Raw genomic sequence first — 27051 nt, 5'->3', positions numbered from 1 at the left:
TTATTCATGCCACGAATATCACGCAAAGTTTCTTCGTAATCATTCAGTGAAAGAAGTTATCTGTAAAACAGGTTATGTCTCAGCACACATCTGGCCATGACTGTCTCGAACGATGTCACACTCGAGAATGAAACTTACTCGTGAAACTTGAGTCTTAAATAATCATTCACCCATCCATCCATCCATCCATACATACATACATGGCATAACACAATAGACATTTTCTCTGTTTTTTATTTGATCATCTACCACTCTACAGGAACAAGGATTGTGTTATGTCATGGAACATGTTAAACAGTACTTAAAGTAGTCACAGATAAACTGAGTGACATACGCATCATTGCGTGCTTTGTCTGTACTAAACATATGTACGATATCACGTAAAGTAGCACTATTTCTACATTTCTGTAACGAGTAATATAAACAATAGAATCCACAAGCACTCGAATTAGATTGTTGTAAAACAGTCGCGTTATATTGATAACTGCGAGAATGTCTCTTTACAAAGTATTCAAATTCACGATGATAGTAACTCGGTTTCTGTCCGTAACTGTCAAAAAACTCGCCGACTCCACTCCTGTCAAAGTAGAAAGCGAGCCAGTGTTGTCCCTCGCCTCGTGCTAAGTCAGTGTTAACCACACATCCCCACGGTCTTCCACTGGAAGGTGAAGCGATGTTAGCTATGGTATCTCTCGTATACACACCCACGTGCACCATGACACTACGGAGGCTGGGATCGCTACGGATGGCACACTGTAACTGTTGTTTGTACATTGACTACTTTAGAAACACGTTCCGGCTTTGGTCGATTTAGATAAGTGCCGGAAACTTGGCCAGGGCGATGACGTTGAAGGTATGGGCGACCGCCTGAGCAAACTGGACTTCTAGTCTCAGATTACCCGACTTGAGCAGATTCAGATATTCCGATCTGTCAGCTCCGATGTCTTGCAGGTTAAACACGTACAAGGCATGACCTATGGGAAATTCTGTGCTGTCCAAGTTCAAACCTTTGTCTTTGCGCCATTCGTTATTCCAATCGTACAGGCTAGCGTAAGCCTTGATGTCATCCGACTCAAACGGGCGTCGTGGTACACTGGTACCATTCAAGTACAGTCCCACGCTTTTAATGATGTCTCCTTGGAAACAGAAGGGATTAGCCATGTACGATCCGTTCACCCCATTGGACCTCACCAAGGCGATAATCAGTCGACTGGGAACTTCGTCTTGAAACATGGCGTCCCAGTTAAAACTCAGACTGGAAGAGGCGACCGAGGCCATCTTGACCACGGATCTTTCGTACGGGTACATGGCATTACCTTTTTCGAACTGTTTGTTGTGGGCCACAATGAGAGCGTCGTTGATTCTGAGTTTGCATACTTTCAGGTACACGTCTTGCAGTTCGACGGTGTAATCTTTATTGGTCTCTTCTGACATCAAGACAAAGGATGTGCTGGAACGAAACAGTTTGAGTCCCACGTCCACACCATTCACCAGTTGATGTTGGAAACCGAACACATCTTCCATGATAGGTCCTGTTAGGGTAAGCGACTTGCTCCCGGCGATAAAACCTCCGCGGTTGACAAGACTGTCATTCCCGCCGGCGTAGGGGTCCCCGGAGTTGAACTCGTCTACGGTGTCACCTGAATCTTTGTAATACAGCTGAGTAGTCAGTTGGCTGGTCTTAGCATCTGTTCCATAGTCGAGAACGGTTTCCATGAGGGCTTTGTAAGGGTAACCGCCATTGCTGGAGCTGACCTGTTGACCTTGTAGAAACACGCTTACCTGACTCCACAAGCTTTGCAGAGTGAGGTTGATGGGCCCTACTTTTTCTTTATCGGCTAAGGGTGTTTTGTCGATATGAGTGACCTTCAGTTTGACGTGAAGTCGAGTCTGACTCAAGTTGATGTAGTCTTTACCTCCGTTGGGAATGTGAAATTCCACCGGACTGGAATCGGTGATGACAGACAGTGGCCTAATGTTTTCGTAATAGTGTTGCAGGATGCTGGTTTGATAGGGTGGCAAGTCGAATAAATCTAAGCTATTTGGCAGGGCTTCGGTAAACTCTTTCTCCGTCAGTACAGACATGGTTACTGGTTGAAGATGTCTCTGGGGTCGATAGCGGGAGTATCTTTAAACTCGATGAAGGATCGTTTGGAGCTGTTACCTTCACAACGTACTTTCTTCAAAGTGACAATCTTGTCCCCTGCTTTGCATTTTATAGCCTTGGTCCGCTTCTGAGCTGCCTCGGCTCTCTGGACCACGTTCTGATTAGGTGATGTCATTGTTATGTTCAAGTTAGAGTCGCGACTAGGTGGTACTTTGACTTGGGGTGCGATGGGAATGATACGCGAACCTGGGTCGACCTTTGATCAGCTGTTTTCCCGCATGGTTATTTTTTGCGATTTACTAAAAAGTCCACAAACTTCTTGGTGTCGGGAATGTACAGTTTCCGTCTATCGTGCTTAGCTCAGAAAGGGATACCGTCGCAACACGAGTGATACGTTCACGGTCTCTCTCAGAAATGAATGAGGGATTCCTTCTGCACACTTTATATACACTTCGATTTCCGAGGTGTCTCTCACGATGATGGGTAAGTACCAAGGATAATGAAAAAATAGTTGGGTTTGTCTCTCAGATCGAGCCGTCTCAACAAAGGCAGATAATGTTCACCCACGTGTGAACTGTCGCCATAGGTTACACATCACATCAATGGTGGTATTATTGATATCTTTCAACTCTAGTTTGCCTAGTTTCATTTCTAACAGAGCCACCATCCACATGCCCTCTAGTTTCAAATGTTGAGACAGTTTCACGCGGAAACGGTAAGGCGTGTTGTCCGGGAAATACTCCTGTGAGTCTGCACTGTTAAACTTGATGTATTTATCCATTTTACGTATTCTTCACTTAGCTTGTTTCTGCCCAGGAATCGAATTCGATGGCCAGCCTGCCCACCTGACCAAATAGTACACTTTCCCTTTGTCTTTCTTTTTCTTTAACACTTTTTCAATATCCCATGCGGCATCTAGATCTTTATCGGCACGCTGTAATTCTTCTTCGTAAAAGCGCCCCTTTAAGAGCTCGTGAAAATCTTTCAGTGTGTATAATGGGATGGTTTGTCGGCGATGACACGTTGCTACTTTAAATAACTCTTCCGTCCATCGCAAGTTGTGTTCCTTAGCAAACGGCTTTCTCAAATAACTGATTCTCACGATATCCCCTATTTTATACTTAAATGAACGGGACTTGTGTGTGATGAATGTGGATGGATTCATGTATAAATGTCCCCATTCTTTGACTTCGTTTTGTTGGTTCACTTCTGCAGGGGACCACTCGCCTAAACTTCTGTGTACGGTGTGATTGTAATTATATACTAAATCGGCTAACAGACCGATATAGCGCTGTGTGTTCTTGTGTGTTAAATACCTCGCTATGAGCGACCTCAACGTTCGAATGACCCTCTCCGCATAATTCGCTTTAATGTCTTCGTTCTGAGTGACGAACAGTTTGATGGACTGACTTTCTATAAAATCCTTGAAAACGCCTTTGAATTCTGTACCTTTATCCACTCTGATGGTTTGCGGCTTGCGACCGTGTGACAGAATGTCTTTGAATGCCTGCACGATTGACTCGGGCTTCTTGTTTCTTAAAGGGGCTACCCACAGATAGCGTGACAATATGTCAATAGCTATCAACACATAACGTATACCATCGTTGGCTTTAGCATAGCGACTCATGTCCATCAGATCGACATCCCACTGTTGATCTATTCTGTTAACAAGTACTCTGAGGCGTTGAAATTTGTGTTTCACCGGCTTATGAAGCGTGTAAGCATCGTGCTTACTCAACTCGGTTTTTACCTTGGATGCGGTAACCTTTTTCCCTAGTCTTTTCAAACTTTGTAGAAATTTGGAGGCACCGTAATACGCACCTGGGGACTTAGGGTTAAAGTAATAGCCCTCTAAGGCTTGCCGGTGAGACGATGACATGTTTCTATCTCGTGAGGTAATTTCAACTGTAAACCTCGTGTAGACCTACTCTCTTTTATATACACGTCAATGATAACAGACCCGTGAAATGTACAATACTATCGTTTTATTACATATAAGACAAACATGAGTGTAGAGCTTGCGAAATGTTACTTCGGATCATACACAACAGCATACCGTTCACCGGAATGCTCTTTCTAAATACAACATTTTCCATACACGGTCTTGTATGTCTTTTAACCAGTCACATGTTTTAAAGTGAGTGTCCAGATAGTCCTTACACCGATACTGACAGATGACATGGGAAGACACGTTGTTCAGGCTCGGATCTTCGTGAATCAATCGAATCCACTGATCGATCACACGATCGTCATTCACTTCGTCTAAGGCTGTGTTCATGTATTGGTGTATTTTGTGTTGGTCGGACAAGTCCTGACACGTATGGTACTGACTGTCAGTTTGTTCAAACATAAATCCAAAACACAATATATAATTTGACATAGTTCCAAGGTATAACATAGAGTCAGTAACGACAACATGTAGTCAGTCACTTCAACAGATTCTACTTCTTAGTGATGACTCGTTTTAACTTCTTATCCTCGTTGGGGACTTTCGTCTCGGCATCTTGTATACAGTTTTCCCGATGTTGAAACCACTGAGTTGACTGTATAACGACTGTTTTGTGGATACGATCGGGTTCGCGTTGCACGTACTTCCAGGTGAAGAAGTCATTGTTTCACTCGACATTCTATATAGGATGCTAGTTCTCTTTCTCGGCAAGCATGCAGGGAAGGGTGCGACTCGTAAGGAAGTCTCATCCCTGAATGATTCGCTATGCGTGGTGTACTTTTTATATCTGCTATATTCAGAACATCTGCAGCACAGCTATAACATACTCACACCCTGTGGATTGAATGCTCTTCAGTCATCCAAAAGATGGATTTCTGCTGCTCGTTTGCATGGCTCTAGGATAGGGTACACCTAAATGTTTATTCGATATCTGATGTCGACACACGTCTGTTGTAGGTGTTGTTCAACTAACTCGTGACGGTTGAGACTTAATTCTCAGGTTGGGAAGGAGATATCCGAGAGAGGAACTTAAAAGTGCAGTCCAAAGATTAGAGTTTCCTTTTTCCAAAGATAAATTCACGATGCAGGTAATCACTACGATATAGATAATGAAAATTTGAGAGAAAAATACAGTTTCTGGCTTGGCTGTCTTCCTACCGAATAGTCTCCAAGGCTCTCCAGAGCTACTCCTAGTGAGAGGTTGTGCCTCTACGTGCTCCTCCATTCTTATGAAGCGATCGTTGATGGTTCATCGCTTATATTATAACATTGCCGAGTTCAATCCACTGTTATCTCAAAGCGTGGTATTGTGGATAATTGATACAATACCATAAACAGTCTATGTCTAAAACATAACTTTCTGTAGCTTATTTGAGTTCACTATAACTTACACATACTTCATGGATTGTATGCTATACAGTCATCCAGTAGAGCACTGACTTTGAGGAGCTGGGGCCATTCTTCCGGCTTAAGGGCCATGCCTTTACGCGTGGGTTATAATTCTCATTCACCATCGGGTAGCCACCACTGCCGTATATCCACGACTTTGTTGGGTGAATTCATGGTTAGGAAAACGTTACGGCTTAACGGTAGACAGACAGAACAATCTTCTTTGTTTAGGATTTGAGATAATGAGTCTGAGACAGTGTTTTCAATAACCTTCAGCTGCGCCCATTGATCGAGAGATAAACAAATACCTGTTTTGGTGGGATAGAGTATACCTTCAGCACTCCATTCGTAATGACGAAGGTCTAGTTTCAAGTCTCCACTCCAACGGGTGGTCTTGATATACCGACTACTGCCGATATGAAACATGTTCTCTCGATCGTCTCTCTGTTCTTCTGATGAACCCACTGTTTGCTTTGTGGGTTCCTGAGATAGGCTTGTACTGCTCGTTGCCATAACTCTAGGATAGAGATGTGATCTTCTAGGTAGTAAGCAATAACACTGAGCAAAGTGAAAAGCATTCAGCGTGGTACTGAAGACTTCTATGTTGTAAATGATTCACTATTCGACCGAATCTGTTTCATATATCGCGGGTGTGGTCACGTGACGTAGACGTGTTGAAACTTGTCTGATAGGACTATTCTGACGAATGATTGACATATAATAACTATCCATTCAACGCGTCTGTGTATCTCACTGTAGACATGACTGACAGGTTGGGATAGGGACCACCCATGTATGCTCACACGGGAAAAGACATTGAACCTTTTCCTTCACAGCCCTCAGTACACACACCTGCCTGTTGCATTGGCTGTTCAGTCATGCATGTCGTCCTCCTTGAGTACTGAGTATACTTTGTGAACTATGGTTTTTCAGTCTGATCACGTTGCCTATAATGTGATGCTATCTACAACTGAAGCTGGATTTAGTTATTTTCAAAATGTCACTGATATTTTGCGAGTTCTTTTTTGGGACTGAGGTATAACTATCTTTATTTTATATGAGCTAACACAGTTTACGCATTTGGAAATGATGAGGTGGGAGGGTGTCACGTCCTAAATTTCTAAAATCTGTTCTCTGTCTGAACAGGGCAGGACAGAACTGTTTCAATAAGCAGATTCCTAGCCTCTACATTTCTATTTCTTTCGTCTCTCTCCAAATGATGTGACTTTCATGGTATTATACGTGTGCTATATGATATTGATATGCTTCTATCCATGTGTATTTCAAGCCTCTTTTTTCAAACATCTCGCTGTCTAGTAAAATTAAAAATGTATCCAGTAGTGTACATGGCTCAAAATCATTTATTTCTCATCACGCTATATTTGGATGGAAAAAAAAAACTAGTATGAAATAACATATAAACCTACACCGACTTTCCATTACTTTGATGGTGTTATACTTGTACAGGACGCGTTCTGTATGAAATGTTTTTCAACTACATTTTACATGACTCGAAGATTCCGTCTCCGAACCATGTTGACACAACCCGTCTCTATTGTGATACGATGTACTTTCAACACACACCCTACATTCATCAAAACAGGTCGCACGCTCTGTCGAGCGCGGGCTATTTAAAACGATGGAGTCACGTGAGTGGTCAACCGCGCTCAATTCAAAACCGGGCTGACGGGTACTGTCTGTCTGTCTATTCAGGGCAGGATGCTATACATAGCTCTATTCAGGACACTTTGCTTTTGTTTGTTTTTCTCGCTTAATGAAGAGTTTTCTGCACGACTGCCTTAAAACACCCACACCTTTCATTGAACTTTCCTGACCTGTGACGTGCTGTCTATATTTACCTATCAGCTATGATCACGTGACTTACATCAGCCAATCCATTTCCTTACCCTTCCCTCAACCTCCCTCAACCAAAAGGACCGTCTGTTCCCACCTACAATACTACTATCATGTTCTAGGTATCCAGATTCTCAGTAGCCCTGTGTATCTGATATACCTGTATACATGAGGCCAGTCCACAGCCATGCTATCAGACTGTCTTCAACTGTGTTACCTTGCACGGATCATTCTCTCCACAACCGATACACAAAAATGAAGATAAGGTGTATCTGGCAGTAGTCTTAAGTTTTATCAGGAAATATATTCTTGTAAGTTAGATATGTCTCATCCAGAGGTTGTAAGTGAGATATGTCTCAACCAGGGGTTGTTGGTGAAATATGTCTCATCCAGAGGTTGTAAGTGAGATATATCTCATCCAGGGGTTGTAAGTGAGATATATCTCATCCAGAGGTTGTAAGTTAGACATATCTCATCTAGAGGTTGCAAGTGAGATTTGTCTCATCTAGAGGTTGTAAATGAGATATGATGTCAACCAACACAAATGTCTCTTCCAGATGTTCATCATGGATCAGGACTGGAAAGACCCGAAAGCTCAGTTACAACAGTGTTGTCTAACCCTGAGAGAGCTGGATGGTGGAGAGCCAGACATTCCTGTCTACAAGTAAGTGTTGTCTAACGTTGAGAGAGCTGGATGGTGGAGAGCCAGACATTCCTGTCTACAAGTAAGTGTTGTCTAACCCTATCAGTAAGTGTTAAATGAATAAGAGAGCCAGCCATACTTAAATAGGCAAGTGTTGCCGGATCTCTAAGCTTTGGCAGGCTCCAGAGAACACTCCATTCAGTGCGTATACCCGAATGACGAGGAATTCTTTGCAGTTGATATCTATGGTATTGTGCATAATCAACCCCTCCAAGAATCAGGAAGGTGATCAGGTTTAAATTGGACCATGTATCACATTATCACATTTCTTCCACAGGGTCATAGAGTCCCGTGGTCCGACCAACACAAGGCAGTACGTGGTGGCAGTGTACTTCCAGGGTGAGCGGCTAGCCACTGGCATGGGGCACAGCATACAGCGGGCAGAGATGAAGGCTGCCACAAATGCTTTACAGAACAGCTGTGTGTTCTCTGTCGTCCCTATGTTCCCCCAAGGATGGCCTGACAGTATGACCTGACTGACAGTGTGACCTGTCTCACAGTGTGACCAGTCTGACCTGTCTGGTTGTGTGACCTGTCTGACAGTGTGACTTACAGAACAGAGCAGGTAATGAAAGCTGTGTGTTCTCTGTCGTCCCTATGTTCCCCCAAGGATGGCCTGACAGTGTGACCTGTCTGACAGTGTGACCAGTCTGACAGTGTGACCAGTCCGACAGTGTGACCTGTCTGACAGTGTGACCTGACTGGGTGTGTGACCTGTCTGGTTGTGTGACCAGTGTGACCTGTCTGAAAGTGTGACCTGTCTAGTTGTGTCACCAGTCTGACAGTGTGACCTGTCTGAAAGTGTGACCAATCTGACAGTGTGAATTGTCTGGTTTTGTGACCAGTCTGACAGTGTGACATGTCTGGTTGTGTGACCTGTCTGGTTGTGTGACATGTCTGGGTGTGTGACCTGACTTGGTATGTGACCTGTCTGGTTTTGTGACCAGTCTGACATTGTGACCTGTCTGGTTGTGTGGTTGTGTGACCAGTCTGACAGTGTGGCCTGACTTGGTATGTGACCAGTGTAACCTGTCTGGTTGTGTGACCTGTCTGGTTTTGTGACCAGTCTGACAATGTGACCAGTCTGGTTGTGTGACCTGTCTGATAATGTGACCTGTCTGACAATGTGACCTGTCTGGTTGTGTGACCAGTCTGACCAGTCTGACTATGTGACCAGTCTGGTTGTGTGACCAGTCTGACAATGTGACCTGTCTGGTTGTGTGACCAGTCTGACAATGTGACCTGTCTGGTTGTGTGACCAGTCTGACAATGTGTCCTGTCTGGTTGTGTGACCTGTCTGGTTGTGTGCCCAGTCTGACAATGTGACCTATCTGGTTGTGTAACCAGTCTGACAATGTTACCTGTCTGGTTGTGTGACCAGTCTGAAAATGTGACCAGTCTGACAATGTTACCTGTCTGGGTGTGTGACCTGTCTGACAATGTGACCTGTCTGGCTGTGTGACCTGTCTGGTTGTGTGACCTGTCTGGCAGTGTGGGTCATTGTATGTTTGGTGGGTTTTAAATGACTGGAATCAAACTTGCTCAGATTGAGAACTAGTGAGGCTTAGTCCCATTTAGCATCCTCAAGTTCATCCCACATCATCTGTGTCTGTGAACCTATTGTGAAATTAGCAAGTATTGGAGACAGCTCTGAATATAATTGTACGATGCTTGAGATATTTCATGACACCACCTGTTACATATACGTAAGTGGATAATGTCTATAAATCTATACTGAAGCCCTGTAACTTTATTCATCATATCCAAGCCAGTATTTTGTGTGTTACCATATTCTGGATGGTATTGTGTAATATGTTGAACACACATGCAAAATATTGAAATGGTTCTTGTGGTAAATCCTAAAAATCTTGCCTGCATTGATCGCAGATTCTTAGCCTTGTCTATCTTTGTAAATCCTTTTTTGTTTTACAGAATTGTTCCCTATATTGGCTCATCAGAAACGCTACCTGCAGACACGCCACAAACGTAACGTAAACAGAGCAAGCGACAAGGTGACAGTTCATATGACTGAGAAAGTACAAGACCTGTACAAAAGAAACAAACATGCATAGAAAAGAAAAAGGACTTTTTTGACATTATCTTCAAGATCACCACGGCACTCTGAACACTTTTCAAACTGTTTTAACGTGATATCACATGCACTGTTGTGTCCAATATCTTCAAATTTGGTGACAGCCTACATTAGGGGATTTCCCAGACACCAGTCGATTTGGGTGACCTTGACCTTATCTTCAAGGTCACCACGGCACTCTGAACACTTTTCAAGCTCTTGTTAATGCGACATCTCATGGACTGTTGTACCCAATGTCTTCAAATTTGGTGACAGCCTACATTAAGGGATTATGCAGACACCAGTTGATTTAGGTGACCTTGGCCTTATCTTCAAGGTCACCACGACACTTTGACCACTTTTCAAACTTATTTAAACGCGATATCTCATAAAATATTGCACCCAATGTTTTCAATTATGTCGACAGCCAACATTGGGTGATTATGCAGACACCAGTCATTTAAAGCATCTTGTATGTGACCCAAAAAAATTAAAGTAGTAAATATAGATATTCCATTCTATAGTGGCGGGGGACATTGCCATATCAGTGGGAAACACTAGAGATTCTTATTGTGGTCTTGTGTTGTTTGGATTCTCTGGATGACAAGACTGCTTTAGGGGGATTTAGGGATTCTTATTGTGGTCTTGTGTTGTTTGGATTGTCTGGATGACAAGACTGCCTGGTGGGGATTTAGGGACAGAAATACCTCTCAGTACCTTTTATTTGTAAAACATACCACTGAAAGGATTCTTTCATATTGCTATAGTTCATATATCATGGCATGAAAGATTGACTATGGTGATGAGAGATATGGATGAGGATAGTTGGGTTATCCTTAACTTCTTCTTTAGTAGTAGATAACTGGTGAAGATTGACTAGTTTCAGTGTAAGACAGAACGTTGCCACTCTGTGGTATAACAGAAGTATTGTTTTTCCCAGTGTTAGATCAAATCACTGACAAAAGATTGAAGGGGCACGATTACACCCACAACCATGGTAACTCATCACAAATACACGGGGAAGTATGGAGATGAAACAGTGGACGATGTTTTAACTTTATTTTTACAATTTTTGAAAAACAAAAACATTTCTCACTTGGTATTAGCTACCGGTAACCATATTTACAGATGTCGATCCAACAAGATGGATATTTCGTACGTTAACAGTAATGGCGCGACAAAGTACATCTAAGTCTTTGAACGATACCCATGTAGATTCGGGTTAGAATTGATCTTCAGTAACCAATGCTTGTCATAAGAGGCGATCGGGTAGTCAGACTCGCTGACTTGGTTGAGACATGTCATTGTATCCGTATTGCACAGATCGATGCTCATGCTGTTGATCACTGGATTGTCTGGTCCAGACTCAATTATTTACATGTGGAATATTGCTGAAAGCGGCGTAAAACTAAACTCACTCACACACTCTTTGAAAGGCATTTAGAAGTGATACACATAAAAGCAAGAATTAACGGATGTCAGTTTCTTTATTTGAGGAACACAAAGTTTCGGAGTATATTCTAACTCCTTCATCAGGGCAATGGGGGTAACTGGGAGCATATTGCCAGTTTTACATTACACTGAATATAGATACAATCGTAAGTGTCATACGTGTACATATATACATGTATACCAACTGTAAATAACTGCAATAATAATCATATTATAGGATATTTATATAGTACACATATCCACTAGTACATGCTCAAGGTGCAGTTCTTATTTCACTTTCAAACCAATTTATCAGCACCTGAAACCTGCTGTCATTTAATCCTGGGTATTAACTACAACATTTTGACTCATATGGGATTTGAGACATTAGACTCAACATCACTACCTGACTTGGCCATCTGACAACAAAAAATGAACTTTTGGTAACATTTGTGAAAGAAATTGTCAGGAGCAGTTAAACATTACACTGTATGATCACTGAATAAACCTGGGGATTCAGATCCCAGAAGATGTTATACTCAAAGGGGCCAACTTTCTAAATAACCAGCTAGAAGAAAGATCTAATGTGTGTGTGGTAGACACTTATTCAGATAGGGCACATGTACACATGTTCATGTGTGTCTCTTGTCTCAGCTGACTAACAATATGTTCTGTCCCTGTGAGTAGATACATTATATCAGAGATCATAGAGACAAACATGTCCTTCCCCCGGCCATCACCCAGCTATATGATAACAGTATATAACTTTGTTGACTGGCGACTAGAAGTTTGATAGTTACATAAAACATAAACAGTAACGAGTCCTATTTTCCTCTCAAATACTGGTATACAACAAGAAATTTGATAGTTACATAAAATATACTCAGTGATGGCACCTATTTACCTCTCAAATACTGGTAAACAATAATGGACTAAATAGTTACATAAAATATATGCAGTGATCATTCGTACTTTCCTCTCAAACACTGCTATTCAATAATAGATTAGACAGTTATATATATATATATATATATATATATATATATATACAACAAGTAATATATATACAGTAATGGCTTAGATAATCTAATCAAATATATACAGTAATGGTTCAGATGGTCTCATCAAATATATACAGCAATGGTTCAGATAGTCTTGTCAAATATATACTGTAATGGTTCAGACGGTTTTCTCAAATATATGCAGTAATGGTTCAGGCAGTCTTGTCAAATATGTACAGTTATGGTTGAGATGGTCTTGTCAAATATATACAGTAATGGTTCAGGCAGTCTTATCAAATATGTACAGTAATGGTTCAAATGGTCGTGTCAAATATATGCACTAATGATTCAGATAGTCTTATCAAATATATACAGTAATGGTTCAGGCAGTTTTGACAAATATATGCAGTAATGGTTCAGATGTTCTTATCAAATATATACAGTAATGGTTCAGATAGTTTACCAAATATATGCAGTAATGGTTCAGATAGTTTATCAAATATATACAGTAATGGTTCAGATGGTCTTATCAAATATATACAGTAATGGTTGAGATGTTCTTATCAAATTTATACAGTAATGGTTCAGATAGTCTTGTCAAATATATGCAGTAACGGTTCAGATAGTCTTGTCAAATATGTGCAGTAATAGTTCAGATAGTCTTGTCAAATATATACAGTGATGGCTCAGATAGTCTTATCAAATATATACAGTAATGGCTCAGATAGTCTTATCAAATATATACAGTAATGGTTGAGATGTTCTTATCAAATATATACAGTAATGGTTCAGATAGTCTTGTCAAATATCTACAGTAATGGTTCAAATGGTCGTGTTAAATATATGCACTAATGATTCAGATAGTCTTATCAAATATATGCAGTAATGGTTCAGATAGTCTTATCAAATATATACAGTAATGGTTCAGGCAGTTTTGTCAAATATATGCAGTAATGGTTCAGATAGTCTGTGAAATATCTAAAGTAATGGTTCACACAGTCTTGTCAAACATATACAGTGATGGTTTAGATGGTCTTATCAAATATATACAGTGATTATTCAGTTAGTCTTATCAAATATATGCAGTAATGGTTCAGATGTTCTTGTCAAATATATACAGTAATGGTTCAGATAGTTTATCAAATATATGCAGTAATGATTCAGATAGTTTATCAAATATATACAGTAATGGTTCAAATGGTCTTATCAAATATATGCAGTAATGGTTCAGATAGTTTTGTCAAATATATACTGTAATGGTTCAGATAGTCTGTGAAATAGCTAAAGTAATGGTTCACACAGCCTTGTCAAACATATACGGTGATGGTTTAGATGATCGATGATCTTATCAAATATATACAGTGATTATTCAGTTAGTCTTATCAAATATATGCAGTAATGGTTCAGATGGCCTTGTCAAATATATGCAGAAATGGTTCAAATGGTCTTATCAAATATATGCAGTAATTGTTCAGATAGTCTCATCAAATATATGCAGTAATGGTTCAGATAGTCTTATTAAATACATGATAGTTTTCTCAAATATGTACAGTAATGGTTCAGATGGTCTTATTTAATATATGCAGTAATGGTTCACACAGTCTTGTCAAATATATACAGTAATGGTTCAGATGGTCTTATCAAATACATGATAGTTTTCTCAAATATATGCAGTAATGGTTCACATAGTCTTATCAAATTTATGCATTACTGGTTCAGAGAGTCTTGTCAAATATATGCAGTAATGGTTCAGATATTCTTGTCAAATATATGCAGTAATGGTTCAGGAAGTCTTGTCGAACATATACAGTGATGGTTTAGATGGTCTTATCAAATATATACAGTGACTGTTCAGTTAGTCTTATCAAATATATGCAGGTTAGTCTTATCAAATATGCAGGTTAGTCTTATCAAATATATGCAGTAATGGTTCAGATAGTTTTATCAAATATATCAAATAGTCTGTGAAATACAGCAGTAATGGTTCAGATGGTCTTAATCAAAGTCTTGTCAAACATATACAGTTTAATGGTTCAGATAGTCTTATCAAATTTGCAGTAATGGTTCAAGATAGTTCAGTCAAATATCAAATATACAAATATAATGGTTCAGATAGTCTGTGAAATATATGCAGTAATGGTTCAGACAGTATTATCAGAATATCTAAAGTAATGGTTCACACAGTCAGTAATGGTGAAACATATACAGTGATGGTTTAGATCAGATAGTCTATATCAAAGATATACAGTGATTGTTCAGTTAGTCTTATCAAATATATGCAGTAATGGTTCAGATCAGTTAGTCTTGTCAAATATATGCAGTAATGGTTCAGATGGTCTTGTCAAATATATGCAGTGCAATGGTTCAAATATATGATCGAGATAGTCTTATCAAAATATACAGTAATGTTCAGATAGTCTCATCAAATATATGCAGTAATGGTTCAGATAGTCTTAATAAATACATGATAGTTTTCTCAAATATATACAATGGTTCAGATAGTCTTGTCAAATATATACAGTAATGGTTCTGATATCAAATACATGATAGTACAGTAATGGTTATATGTTATCAAATATCTACAGTAAATGGTTCAGATAGTCTTATCAAATATATACAGTAATGGTTCAGATAGTCTTATCAAATACATACAGTAATGGTTCAGATAGATAGTCTTAGTTAGTCTTGTCAAATATATGCAGTAATGGTTCACATAGTCTTATCAAATTTATGCATTACTGGTTCAGATAGTCTTGTCAAATATATGCATTACTGGTTCAGATAGTCTTGTCAAATATATGCAGTGATTGTTCAGATAGTCTTATCAAATATATACAGTAATGGTTCAGATGGTCTTATCAAATATATACAGTAATGGTTCAGATGGTCTTATCAAATGTATACAGAAATGGTTCAGATAGTTTTATCAAATATATACAGCAATGGCTCAGATAGTTTAATCAAATATATTCAGGAATGGTTCAGATAGTCTGTGAAATATATGCAGTAATGGTTCAGACAGTATTATCAAATATCTAAAGTAATGGTTCACACAGTCTTGTCAAACATATATAGTGATGGTTTAGATCGTCTTATCAAATATATACAGTGATTGTTCAGTTAGTCTTATCAAATATATGCAGTAATGGTTCAGATGGTCTTGTCAAATATATGCAGTAATGGTTCAGATGGTCTTATCAAATATATGCAGTAATGGTTCAGATAGTCTTATCAAATATATACAGTAATCGTTCAGATAGTCTCATCAAATATATGCAGTAATGGTTCAGATAGTCTTAATAAATACATGATAGTTTTCTCAAATATATACAGTAATGGTTCAGGCAGTTTTGACAAATATATGCAGTAATGGTTCACACAGTCTTGTCAAATATATACAGTAATGGTTCTGATGGTCTTATCAAATACATGATAGTTTTCTCAAATATATACAGTAATGGTTCAGATATTGTTATCAAATATCTACAGTAATGGCTTAGTTAGTCTTGTCAAATATATGCAGTAATGGTTCACACATTCTTGTCAAATATATACAGTAATGGTTCAGATGGTCTTATCAAATACATGATAATTTTCTCAAATATATACAGTAATGGTTCAGATATTGTTATCAAATATCTACAGTAATGGCTTAGTTAGTCTTGTCAAATATATGCAGTAATGGTTCACATAGTCTTATCAAATTTATGCATTACTGGTTCAGATAGTCTTGTCAAATATATGCATTACTGGTTCAGATAGTCTTGTCAAATATATGCAGTGATTGTTCAGATAGTCTTATCAAATATATACATTAATGGTTCAGATGGTCTTATCAAATATATACAGTGATGGTTCAGATGGTCTAATCAAATATATACAGAAATGTTTCAGATAGTTTTATCAAATATATACAGCAATGGCTCAGATAGTTTAATCAAATATATTCAGGAATGGCTCGGATTGAAGTTTTTATGCAAGCTGGATAGTTTGAATCTACTTGTATTTCCAACTGAACTACCAGCCTTAATGTTGTTGGACTTTTTATGAAAAAATAACAGCCTTTCAAAAATGTAATTTTTGTGGCAGATATGATGTTATTTTTAGTCGATATTGTGAACAATAATTATTTTTTCAAACACTTTCTGTGAACATTTACTTCCTTTTTTTATAAAGCCCTAGCTCCCAAATACCAAATGATCATGGGAGGAAATCTAAGAAATATATAAAGGAACATTACCATGAAGTGGTGTTCCCTTATTTGTTTCCATCAGTATAGTTCAAAATGAGGTCACTCATGGGGTGCAGGTGGTCAATGTAATATAAAACTTGGTGGACCGATTTCTTTCTGATAGTTACTAGACAAGTATATACACCTTCTACAATGCTGTTTTCTGTATTTGAACACCATTAATATACACATTTAAATATGGATTGTCATGCAGACTTCAGGTTTCAGTACAGGTGCTACTATCATTCCTGAGTTGACAGATATGGTGTACAGTCTATGTACATTTCAGTTTATCAGCACTGTACAACTGGATCACAAAACTAACGTCCCACTAGTGCCCACTGTTTAGATATGTACACTGAATATATACATGCAGTTAGTTGTCATATGATGTGAATAATCCATTTATCTGCATAATTAACAGATGATGTACCAGGAGTGTCAGGCATCCAGGAACAACCCAGTTGAGATTTAACTCACTCTCTACCAGGTGTGTGTGTGTCAGCAGAGACGAAAACGTCTCATCTTTTTCATAGGTTACTCATAATCCAGTCAAATCCTTCATTGGTGTCGTGGTACTTTGAGTGGGGTAGCCTCAGCTAGTTAGATCCTTCATTGGTGTCGTGGTACTTTGAGTGGGGTAGCCTCAGCTAGTTAGATCCTTTGTTGGTGTCGTGGTACTTTGAGTGGGGTAGCCTCAGCTAGTTAGATCCTTCATTGGTGTCGTGGTACTTTGAGTGGGGTAGCCTCAGCTAGTTAGATCCTTCATTGGTGTCATGGTACTTTGAGTGGGGTAGCCTCAGCTAGTTAGATCCTTCATTGGTGTCGTGGTACTTTGGGTGGGGTAGCCTCAGCTCGTTAGATCCTTCGTTGGTGTCATGGTACTTTGAGTGGGGTTGCCTCAGCTAGTTAGATCCTTCGTTGGTGTCGTGGTACTTTGAGTGGGGTAGCCTCAGCTAGTTAGATCCTTCATTGGTGTCGTGGTACTTGAGTGGGGTAGCCTCAGCTAGTTAGATCCTTTGTTGGTGTCGTGGTACTTTGAGTGGGGTAGCCTCAGCTAGTTAGATCCTTCATTGGTGTCATGGTACTTTGAGTGGGGTAGCCTCAGCTAGTTAGATCCTTCATTGGTGTCGTGGTACTTTGAGTGGGGTAGCCTCAGCTTCCTGTGAACTTTCCTGAATTCTTTTTCTTCCATACCTGTGGAAATAACATGTCGTATAAGCATAACGTAGACACTTGAAGTCATCATACACATTGAATGACTCCTTCTTGTTTGGAGATAGATAGATAGATAGATAGATAGATAGGTAGGTAGGTAGGTAGGATAGAGAGAGTTCGATAGATAGATCGATAGAGATAGATAGATAGTGAGATATAGAGATAGATATATAGTTAGATATATATATAGATAGATAGAGAGAGAGTTAGATAGATATATAAATTGATAGATAGAAAGAGACAGATATAGATATATAGATAGGTAGGAAGGTAGATTAGATAGAGAGAGTTAGATAGAGATAGAGATAAAGACAGATAGAAAGAGAGTTAGATCGATAGAGATATATAGATAGATATAAATAGATAGATAAAGAGAGAGAGTTAGATAGATAGAGTTAGATATAGATAGATAGAGAGAGAGAGAGAGAGAGAGAGAGACCGAGAGAGAGAATTAGATAGATATTCAGCCTGTAGATATATTATCTGGACAAGATAATCTAGTGATTGATATCATGAGCAACAATCAACAAACAACCACGTCACCAAGTCTGACCACTGGATCCATCAATTCACCTCTTACTGATGATCACAGAAAGTAATGGTGACCAGCTATGGCTGAACATTTAAACATGAATGAGGTATTTGCAGTGCTGTTTCACATAATGCTCTGCGCATCCTAGCGTTATAGCAGTTTCAGAAAATACTTTTCATACATCATATCCTCTCCCTATAACACATACTGAAGAATTCTAGAGCTGGTTATTGTAAATCGTTTAAACAGGATACTACTACTAAAAGACTCATAATATTTCTGGTAAATAATATTTCAAGTAATCATGAAGAGAGTTTAAAGAATTTGAATGGCGAAATAAATATGCAACATTATATTATTACTAACAGTAGCATTTTTTTGCATCATTGTCTTTTTACTTTTTAAGGTAGAACGATGCTCATGCTGTTGATCACTGGGTTGTCTTGTCCAGACCCGATTATTTACAGACCGCCGCCATATAGCTGGAATATTGCTGAGTGCGGCGTTAAACAACAAACCAACAACCCACTTACCTTTTATGGAGGATGTTTTTCACCCCTTGGCTGCTGCATACTTCAAGTGGGGATTTCCCGTGAACGTCTCTGACGTCAGCATCTGCACCTGCTTCCAACAGTCTCGACACAAGGCCTTCATATCCTCCTTCACTGGCATAGTGTAGCGGAGTACTGTTATCAGAATTCACAGGCGATAGCGAGACCCTATTTACTATTAGCATTTCCACAATACACGCTTGTCCTTGTTTGCAAGCCACATGCAGTGGCGTGTCCCCACGAGCAGTTCTTGGTTCCAGCAGTGCCCCGGCTTGTATGAGAAGCTCAACACATTCAGAATGTCCTTCATAGCAGCAGCTATGTAATGGGGTATCAAGTTCGGCCTCCCTGTCCATCTGAACTCTGTTCGTATGTCTTGTACAACCACCCTCCATCTTGTCCTTGTCCATGTCACTTGCACAGCTGCCCTCAGTCCTGTCTCTACATATGTTCCCTATATCGGACTCACTACGTCTGTGATTAATATCAACATCATACTTGAGTAACAGTTTCACTGTGTTAATGTAATTGTACGTACAAGCCACAAGAAGGCAGTAGTTTAGATTGTTCATGAATGTTTTCCTCCGTAAGAAGCCCTGATTTTGGTTCTGTGAACACTGAACTTGTATTTGCAGCCATGACCGATGAAGCAACAACTCCACAATGGACTCATGTTGTCGATCACAGGCTAACATCAGAGGGGTCTTTTCTGAATTGTTTGTTGCTAGAATATCACTCCCCATGTTGAGAAGTGCTTTGACAGCATCAGCATGTCCTTCATGACATGCTACATGAAGAGCAGTATCACCGTGCTTGTTACACTGTGTGTCCCTCGCTCCCCACTTAGCCTGGAGAACCACGACATCACACACACCAGCTCTGGCAGCTAAATGCAGAGGTGTATCAAGAGCACTGTCTAATGCATTCATATCTGATCCAGCCTTCAATAAAACTTCAGCAACATCCCTGTGTCCTTCCAGACAAGACAAATGAAGTGCTGTTTGTCCGTCATTGGTTTTTGCCTGGAGATCAGGGTCAGATTCCAGCAGAAGCTTCACGACATCCACGTGGCCCTTCCAACTGGCTACATGCAAAGGTGTCATATTGTTAGAATCACTGACACTAGACAATGACGATTCTTGCAAAATCAGTTTTACTATGTTTGCACTTCCACTTGAACATGCATTATACAAGGGTGTCTTTCCTTGCTTATTTCTAGCATCGCAGCTGTACCCTCGTCTGATCAAAGTTCTCACCATTTCAAGGCTCTCTGTTTCTGCTGCAATGTGTAAGGGTGTGTTACCATGGGAGCCAATATCAATCTCTTCAGCCATCATCAGTCTCGTGAAGTCTTCTCTGCCCACCTGTCTGATAAACTGCTGAAGATGCGGCACGGACAGATCCATGGCAGAAAAGTGACAGTATTCTGTCATCATGTAATGGATCATGTCATAGTGTCCATGGCTGACTGCTTCGTGGAAAGGTGTTCTTCCTTCATAATTCTTTGAAGTAATCACATCATCTGTGTTGTCTATTAGCTTTAACAATGGTAGATTCCCCTCCTTGCATACTATATGAAGAGGAGTATTACCACTTTTGTCAATAGCTAAAGCACTAGCTCCAGCTCCTAAGAGTTTTTCAACTACGTTCACATTCCCACCATAGCAGGCAATGTGCAGAGCAGTTTGATGAAAGCTGTTTACCATTTCAACATCAACATTGTTATCCAAAAGAATGCACAAGTTTCCTAGATTCCGTTCGCATGTTACAAGGTGAAGTGGAGTATTTCCATTTTTGTCACACAGTGACAAAACCTTGACCTTGATCTTCTTGTGAATTGCATCCATCATAGCTTTAAGACATGGTCCATGGCAAGCAATATGCACTGGTGCCTCCCCACGATTATTGAATGCAAGCAACCAGGCTCCTGCTATTATCAATAACTGTACTATCTCTTCCGATCCTTCCATACAGGCAATATGAAGAGCAGAATTTCCATCACTGTCTTTTTCAGCAAAAACAATCTCAGAATTGTAAAGTAACTGTATTTTGTTGTCCCGGCAAATGTGATGGAGGGATATCATGCTTATTCGTGGACGACACTTTGACACAACATACCAGAGGGCATATACACATGTTACTCCATAGTGCGTATTGATGATTGCAAGATCAAGTGGACTCATAGCTCTTGTGTTCTTTTCATTGAAACTAAGTCCTTTCTCAATCAGTACTTCAGCTATTTCAAAGTGACCACGAGCACATGCTGCATGGAGAGCTGTATCTCCATTGGTGTCTTTTGTCTGGATATCTATTCCTTTACCAATCAAGTAATTCACCAGTTCAATATTTCCTACTTTGCAGACAACATGAAGCATTGATTCCCCTAGTCCAGTTGTCTTTGATAAATCAAATCCTAACTTTAAACCTTTCTCTAACGTGTCTATTTCACAGTCCTCCATTTCACATAACATTTGCAATGCGTTCCTTCCAAATTCATCTTGCAGTTTGATGTCCAGCCCTGTATCCGATAGTACAGGTAAAAGTTTAATGTGGTTTGCGCGGATGACACTTGCGACAAGAGAAGTTATGGGAAGGAATGACATAGAACCGCCTGGAATGAAATCGATCAACCTCTTCACTATCTCAGCATGTCCTCTTGCACATGCCCCTTCAAGCAATGACATGACATTTTCCATTTTATGAAGGAACAATCTTGTTTTATCTAATAACATGTTAACAATGGCAAGGTGGCCCCACAGAACTGCATGGTGTAATGGAAGCTTTCCCTTGTCATTTTCCCGTATTGGGTCAGCTCCACAAGAAAGCAACAACTTCACAACATTCACATGACCCCCAACAGATGCTCGGTGTAAAGGAGTATTGCCCCGAAATCCTGCAACGTTGACACAAGCACCATTCTCCAGCAAGAGTGCAACACAGTCAATATGCCCGGCTTCACAAGCATAGATTAGCGGTGTGTATCGTTTCCCAGAAAATGGTTCAATGTCCGCTGATGACTTCATCAAAGCATCAGCAATATCTCTGTGTCCGTCTCTACATGCGAGATGCAGTGGAACGAGTAAATGTTTATCAGACACTTTTACATTGACTTCACTTTTAATCAAGACTTCAACTATTTTCAAATGGCCCTCAGCACATGCAATATGTAGTGGGGTCTGCTTGTCCCTGTCAATCACATTTACATCAGCTTGGTGAGCTAAAGAATGTTCATACTTTCTGCATTTCCATTCTCTGCGGACTTATGAAGTGCATATTCGTGATTCTTGTTGCAAACCACCACACTTGCTCCTCTGCTACAAAGTACATCAACACTTTTCAAACAGCCTTTCATGCATGCCATATGCAGAATGGTATTTCCGTCAGAATCCATCCCATTTATGTCCCATGTCACTGAACAAAGAACACTGAATAATGTTTTTAGTTTCATTGCATGATAGAGAGGAATGTGTGTCCGTTTTTATCAGTCATGAATACAGAAGCCTTGTACTGAAGCAGTAATTTAACAACTTCTGCACGTTTATTTCTACATGCAACATGAAGGGGTGTTTCGTCATCATTGTTAAGAAGATGAAGAACATCACCAGCATACCTACGATTACAAAAGTGTTCCTGTGCTTGATCAGGATATCCATTGTCTGTTTCCACCCAAATATAATGAAGAAACAGCTGAAGTAATTTCTCTTGTCCAGACTGACACACAGAGTGCAGAACTGTATTTCCATTGAAATCCTTTGTTGTTATGTCTGCACCTAAGCTTAACAACAGTTTGGCAACATTGACATATCTGTAACGACATGCAACAAACAAAGGTGTATTTCTGAAATCCTTTGTTGTTATGTCTGCACCTAAAACGCTTAACAACAGTTTGGCAACATTGACATATCCGTAACGACATGCAACAAACAAAGGTGTTTCCGATCGTTTGTTGGTTAGTGACACACCAATGTTTTTGGCAATGACCTTTACTAAACTACATTCTCCTACTTCACATGCTAAGTGCAGTGAAGTGTTGTCATCATCATCACGTGCATTGACATCCACACCACGGCTAAGTAGCAGCTCGGCAAGAACAACATTTTTCACTTTGAGTGCTTTGGTGAAACATACTCCAGAGTGATTAGATCCACATCTTAGCAGGACATTACAGACTTCTACCAATCCATAATGACATGCTTTCTGAACTAATGTGTCACTGGTATCATGAACATGCGGGATGCAGTGCAGCATTTGAAAAACTGCAATTTGACGCTTCTCTATAGCTTCTGACATGAGACTCAAGAGAAGATCATTAGAGAACACTGGCGTGGCGTATTCTGTGAGCAACCAAACGCCATACGCATCACCCTTCACAACAGCTTTCTCCAGTAAAGACTGACATATCTTGCCTGGGAAAAATTTCTGATCAGATCTATCACAAACATTTTTTTCTATATCTTGACGTTCAGAAGTAAAGACCCAATCAATCAATGATCTGTGAAAACAGACGGACAAAGATGTTACATGTTTAGGTAACACTTCTTTCAGCAACAAAGAGACAACTTCTCTTTCTTCTTTGGCAAACCAACCTGCCGATGTGTTCAAATTACCTAAAAGTCTGACAACAGGTGTGTCACCGGCACCATCAACAGCAGATACATCAGCCCCTTTCTCTATCAACAGTTTGATAATATCAATATGACCATTCCTCACGGGCCAATGACTTGAGAGGTGTGTAACCACAACCACCATCAGATACATCAGCCCCTTTCTCTATCAACAGTTTGACTATATCAATATGACCATTCTCACAGGCCCATGACAGAGGTGTGAAATCATCATCCGCACCAGCAGTAGATACATCAGCCCTGTCTCTATCAACAGTTTGACAATATCAATATGATCATTCTCACAGGCCCATGACAGAGGTGTGTGACCATAACCACCATTTGATACATCAGCCCCTTTCTCTATCAACAGTTTGACTATATCAATATGACCATTCCTACAGGCCCATGACAGAGGTGTGTAACCAAAACTACCAACAGCAGATACATCAGCCCCTTTCTCTATCAACAGTTTGACTATATCAATATGACCATTCCTACAGGCCCATGACAGAGGTGTGTAACCAAAACTACCAACAGCAGATACATCAGCCCCTTTCTCTATCAACAGTTTGACTATATCAATATGACCATTCTTACAGGCACATGACAGGGTGTGTCACCTTCAACCATCACCAGATACATCAGCCTTTCTCTATCAACAGTTTGACTCATATCAATATGGCCATTCTCACAGGCACATGACAGAGGTGTGTAAACATTACCATCACCAGATACATCAGCCCCTTTCTCTATCAACAGTTTGACTATATCAATATGACCTGTTCCTACAGGCACATGACAGAAGTGTGTAACCATTACCATCACCAGCAGATACATGAGCCCTTTTTCTCTATCAACAGTTTGATCATATCAATATGACCATTCTCACAGGCCCATGACAGAGGTGTGAAACTTCACCCAACCACCACCAGCAGATACATCAGCCCTTTCTCTATCAACAGTTTGACTATATCAATATGACCATTCTCAAAGGCACATGACAGAGGTGTGTCACCTCTCACCATCAGCAGCAGATACATCAGCCCCTTTCTATCATCAACAGTTTGACAATATCAATATTACCATTCTTACAGGCCCATGACAGAGGTGTGAAACCATAATCAATCACCACCAGATACATCAGCCCCTTTCTCTATCAACAGTTTGACAATTTCAATATGACCATTCTTACAGGCACATGACAGAGGTGTGTGAAACCATCATCATCAGCAGCAGATACATCAGCCCCTTTCTCTATCAACAGATTTGACAATACCAATATGACCATTCCTAAAGGCACATGACAGAGGTGTGTAACCATAACCATCACCAGATACATCAGCCGCTTCTCTATCAACAGTTTGACTATATCAATATGACGACTCCTACGGGCACATGACAGAGGTGTGGCTCACCTTTACCATCAGCGGCAGATACATACAGCAACCCTTTCTCTATCAACAGTTTGACAATATCAATATGACCATTCTTACAAGCCCATGACAGAGGTGTGAAACCTTCATCACCATCAGCAGCAGATACATCAGCTCCTTTCTCTATCAACAGTTTGACAATATCAATATGAGCATTCTCACAGGCACATGACGGAGGTGTGAAACCTTCAACATCAGCAGCAGATACATCAGCCCTTTCTCTATCAACAGCTTGACAATATCAATATGACCTTTTCCACAGGCCCATGACAGAGGTGTGAAACCTTCATCATCATCAGCAGCTTAGATACATCCAGCCCTTTCTCTATCAACAGCTTGACAATATCAATATGACCATTCTTACAGGCACATGACAGAGGTGTGAAACCATAATCAGCAGCAGCAGATACATCATCTCCTTTCTCTATCAACAGCTTGACAATATCAATATGACCATTCCTACAGGCCCATGACAGAGGTGTGTAACCACAACCACCAGCAGCAGATACATCAGCCCCTTTCTCTATCAACAGTTTGACTATATCAATATGACCATTCTTACAGGCACATGACAGAAGTGTGTCACCATAACGACCATCAGCAGATACATCAGCCCCTTTCTCTATCAACAGTTTAACACCACCAGTATGTCTTTCTCTCACAGCTATTCCAAGGGGTGTGGTTTTACCAGCTGAAACGGACCTGCCAGCGCCGTGTTGTAAAAGTGTCCTCACAATCTCTGAGTGTCCATTCTGACATGCTACATGCAAGGGGAGTTTGGGAGCCATCAACTGGCAATGGATATGCTATTCTATCCAGCAATAGCTGTAAAACATTGGAATAACCTTTACTACATACAACATGTAATGGTGAACAGTTGTCAAAGTTTAGTATGGTGAGATCTGCATTTCTTTTAAGTAGAATATCAACAACATCTATTCTTCCCTCTTGGCAGGCTAGATGAACAGGTGTGTTTCCATCTTTATTCCTGGGAGAGATCTTACACATTTTTGCTAGTATCAAAACACTCCTTTTATGGCCGGCTTCACAAGCTAAGTGGAGGGAGTGTTAAAGTTGCAGTCGACCAGATTGACATCAGCCTTGCTTTCCATCAGACACTTTAATACTTCTGTATGTCCTCCGTGTGCTGCTACAGCAGCTGGTGTTGATCTGGCGGCAACGTGTCCTGCCTCATCCAGCTGGGGCTCCAGCTGGGCATTTATCACATCCATACTGAAGCAGCAGCTGAACGATGTCTGCATGTCCGTAATAGGGAGGCGAGATGTAGGGGGAAGAGATGATGAGTTTGGAGACATTCCAGTTTGCCCCTTACAAATGTCAATGCCATAGACTACTTGTAAGCTGGGTGACAAGGATAGAATTACATCCAGTTCCATATCTTCTAGAAGTAGATGCAGTATTTCTGAATTGCCACTCACACAACACGGTATGACACACTCTTTCCTCTCCTCTTCAGTCATGTGGCAGAAAGCACTTTGTATAATTCAGCATTTCTTCCAAAACATATCCAGTTCAGGAAGGTACCACCATGAGTTTTATCACACGTTTTAAAAGTTCTCTTACATTTCTGTGTACTGAGGTACCCATTCCAATGGATCGTACTAATGTTGAAGCAAAAGTATGCTTTCCACAAGCTTGATGAGTCAAAGTAAAAGCAAAGTTGTGTTTTTCTATCTCTGTTGCAAAGTGTAATGCCAAATCCTTCTGTCTGCTCTTATCCAAGTAAATGGTAAATCCTGGGTCATTCTTCAAAGACGCCCAGAGCACCTTCACGTGTCTGTATATAAACAAAGGATCTAGTTCACAGATATATTCAACAGCTGCAGCCTTGATGATTGCTTCTACATGAGATTGTGTATCTTTATACCTGAACTGTACTACTGTATCCTGTGATGTGAGTAATGACCCAGTCAGGCCATGTAAGCACTGGCTAAACTGATCTTTACTCATTTCG

At 40.1% G+C, this 27051-nt stretch overlaps 3 protein-coding genes across 3 annotated transcripts; 1 reads left to right on the top strand and 2 right to left on the bottom strand.

The window, feature by feature from the left end:
• Positions 1–810: 810 nt before the first annotated feature.
• On the bottom strand, positions 811–2085 carry LOC124256429. Its single transcript, XM_046690425.1, has one exon. It carries the CDS (start codon positions 2083–2085, stop codon positions 811–813), a length of 1275 nt encoding a protein of 424 aa, XP_046546381.1.
• A 5731-nt stretch (positions 2086–7816) lies between these two features.
• Positions 7817–8477, top strand: LOC124256428 (ribonuclease 3-like). Its single transcript, XM_046690424.1, has 2 exons — positions 7817–7962; positions 8279–8477. The coding sequence occupies exons 1-2, from the start codon at positions 7817–7819 to the stop codon at positions 8475–8477; spliced, it is 345 nt and encodes a 114-aa protein (XP_046546380.1).
• An 8236-nt stretch (positions 8478–16713) lies between these two features.
• On the bottom strand, positions 16714–26357 carry LOC124256426 (serine/threonine-protein phosphatase 6 regulatory ankyrin repeat subunit B-like). The gene is given in 8 exon segments (XM_046690423.1): positions 16714–17932; positions 19019–22253; positions 23747–23905; positions 23947–24216; positions 24312–24422; positions 24626–24649; positions 25555–25848; positions 25850–26357. Coding segments are annotated over 8 exon segments (4404 nt in total). The 5' UTR covers positions 26085–26357; the 3' UTR covers positions 16714–17856.
• Positions 26358–27051: the final 694 nt, after the last annotated feature.

This window comes from Haliotis rubra, unplaced genomic scaffold (genome assembly GCF_003918875.1).
Source record: "Haliotis rubra isolate DU_JTF1 unplaced genomic scaffold, ASM391887v1 Scf628, whole genome shotgun sequence".
NCBI classification, from domain to species: domain Eukaryota; kingdom Metazoa; phylum Mollusca; class Gastropoda; order Lepetellida; family Haliotidae; genus Haliotis; species Haliotis rubra.
The sequence above is the reverse complement of the archived record's forward strand: the minus strand, read 5'-3'. Positions and strand labels throughout refer to the sequence as shown.

Bases quoted from the DNA above. Each gene is read 5' to 3' on its own strand.
- LOC124256428 (XM_046690424.1), top strand. From the start codon at position 7,817: ATGAGATATGATGTCAACCAACACAAATGTCTCTTCCAGATGTTCATC. The intron at 7,963-8,278 runs GTAAGTGTTGTC...TTTCTTCCACAG, and splicing joins CCAGACATTCCTGTCTACAA to GGTCATAGAGTCCCGTGGTC.
- LOC124256429 (XM_046690425.1), bottom strand. From the start codon at position 2,085: ATGTCTGTACTGACGGAGAAAGAGTTTACCGAAGCCCTGCCAAATAGC.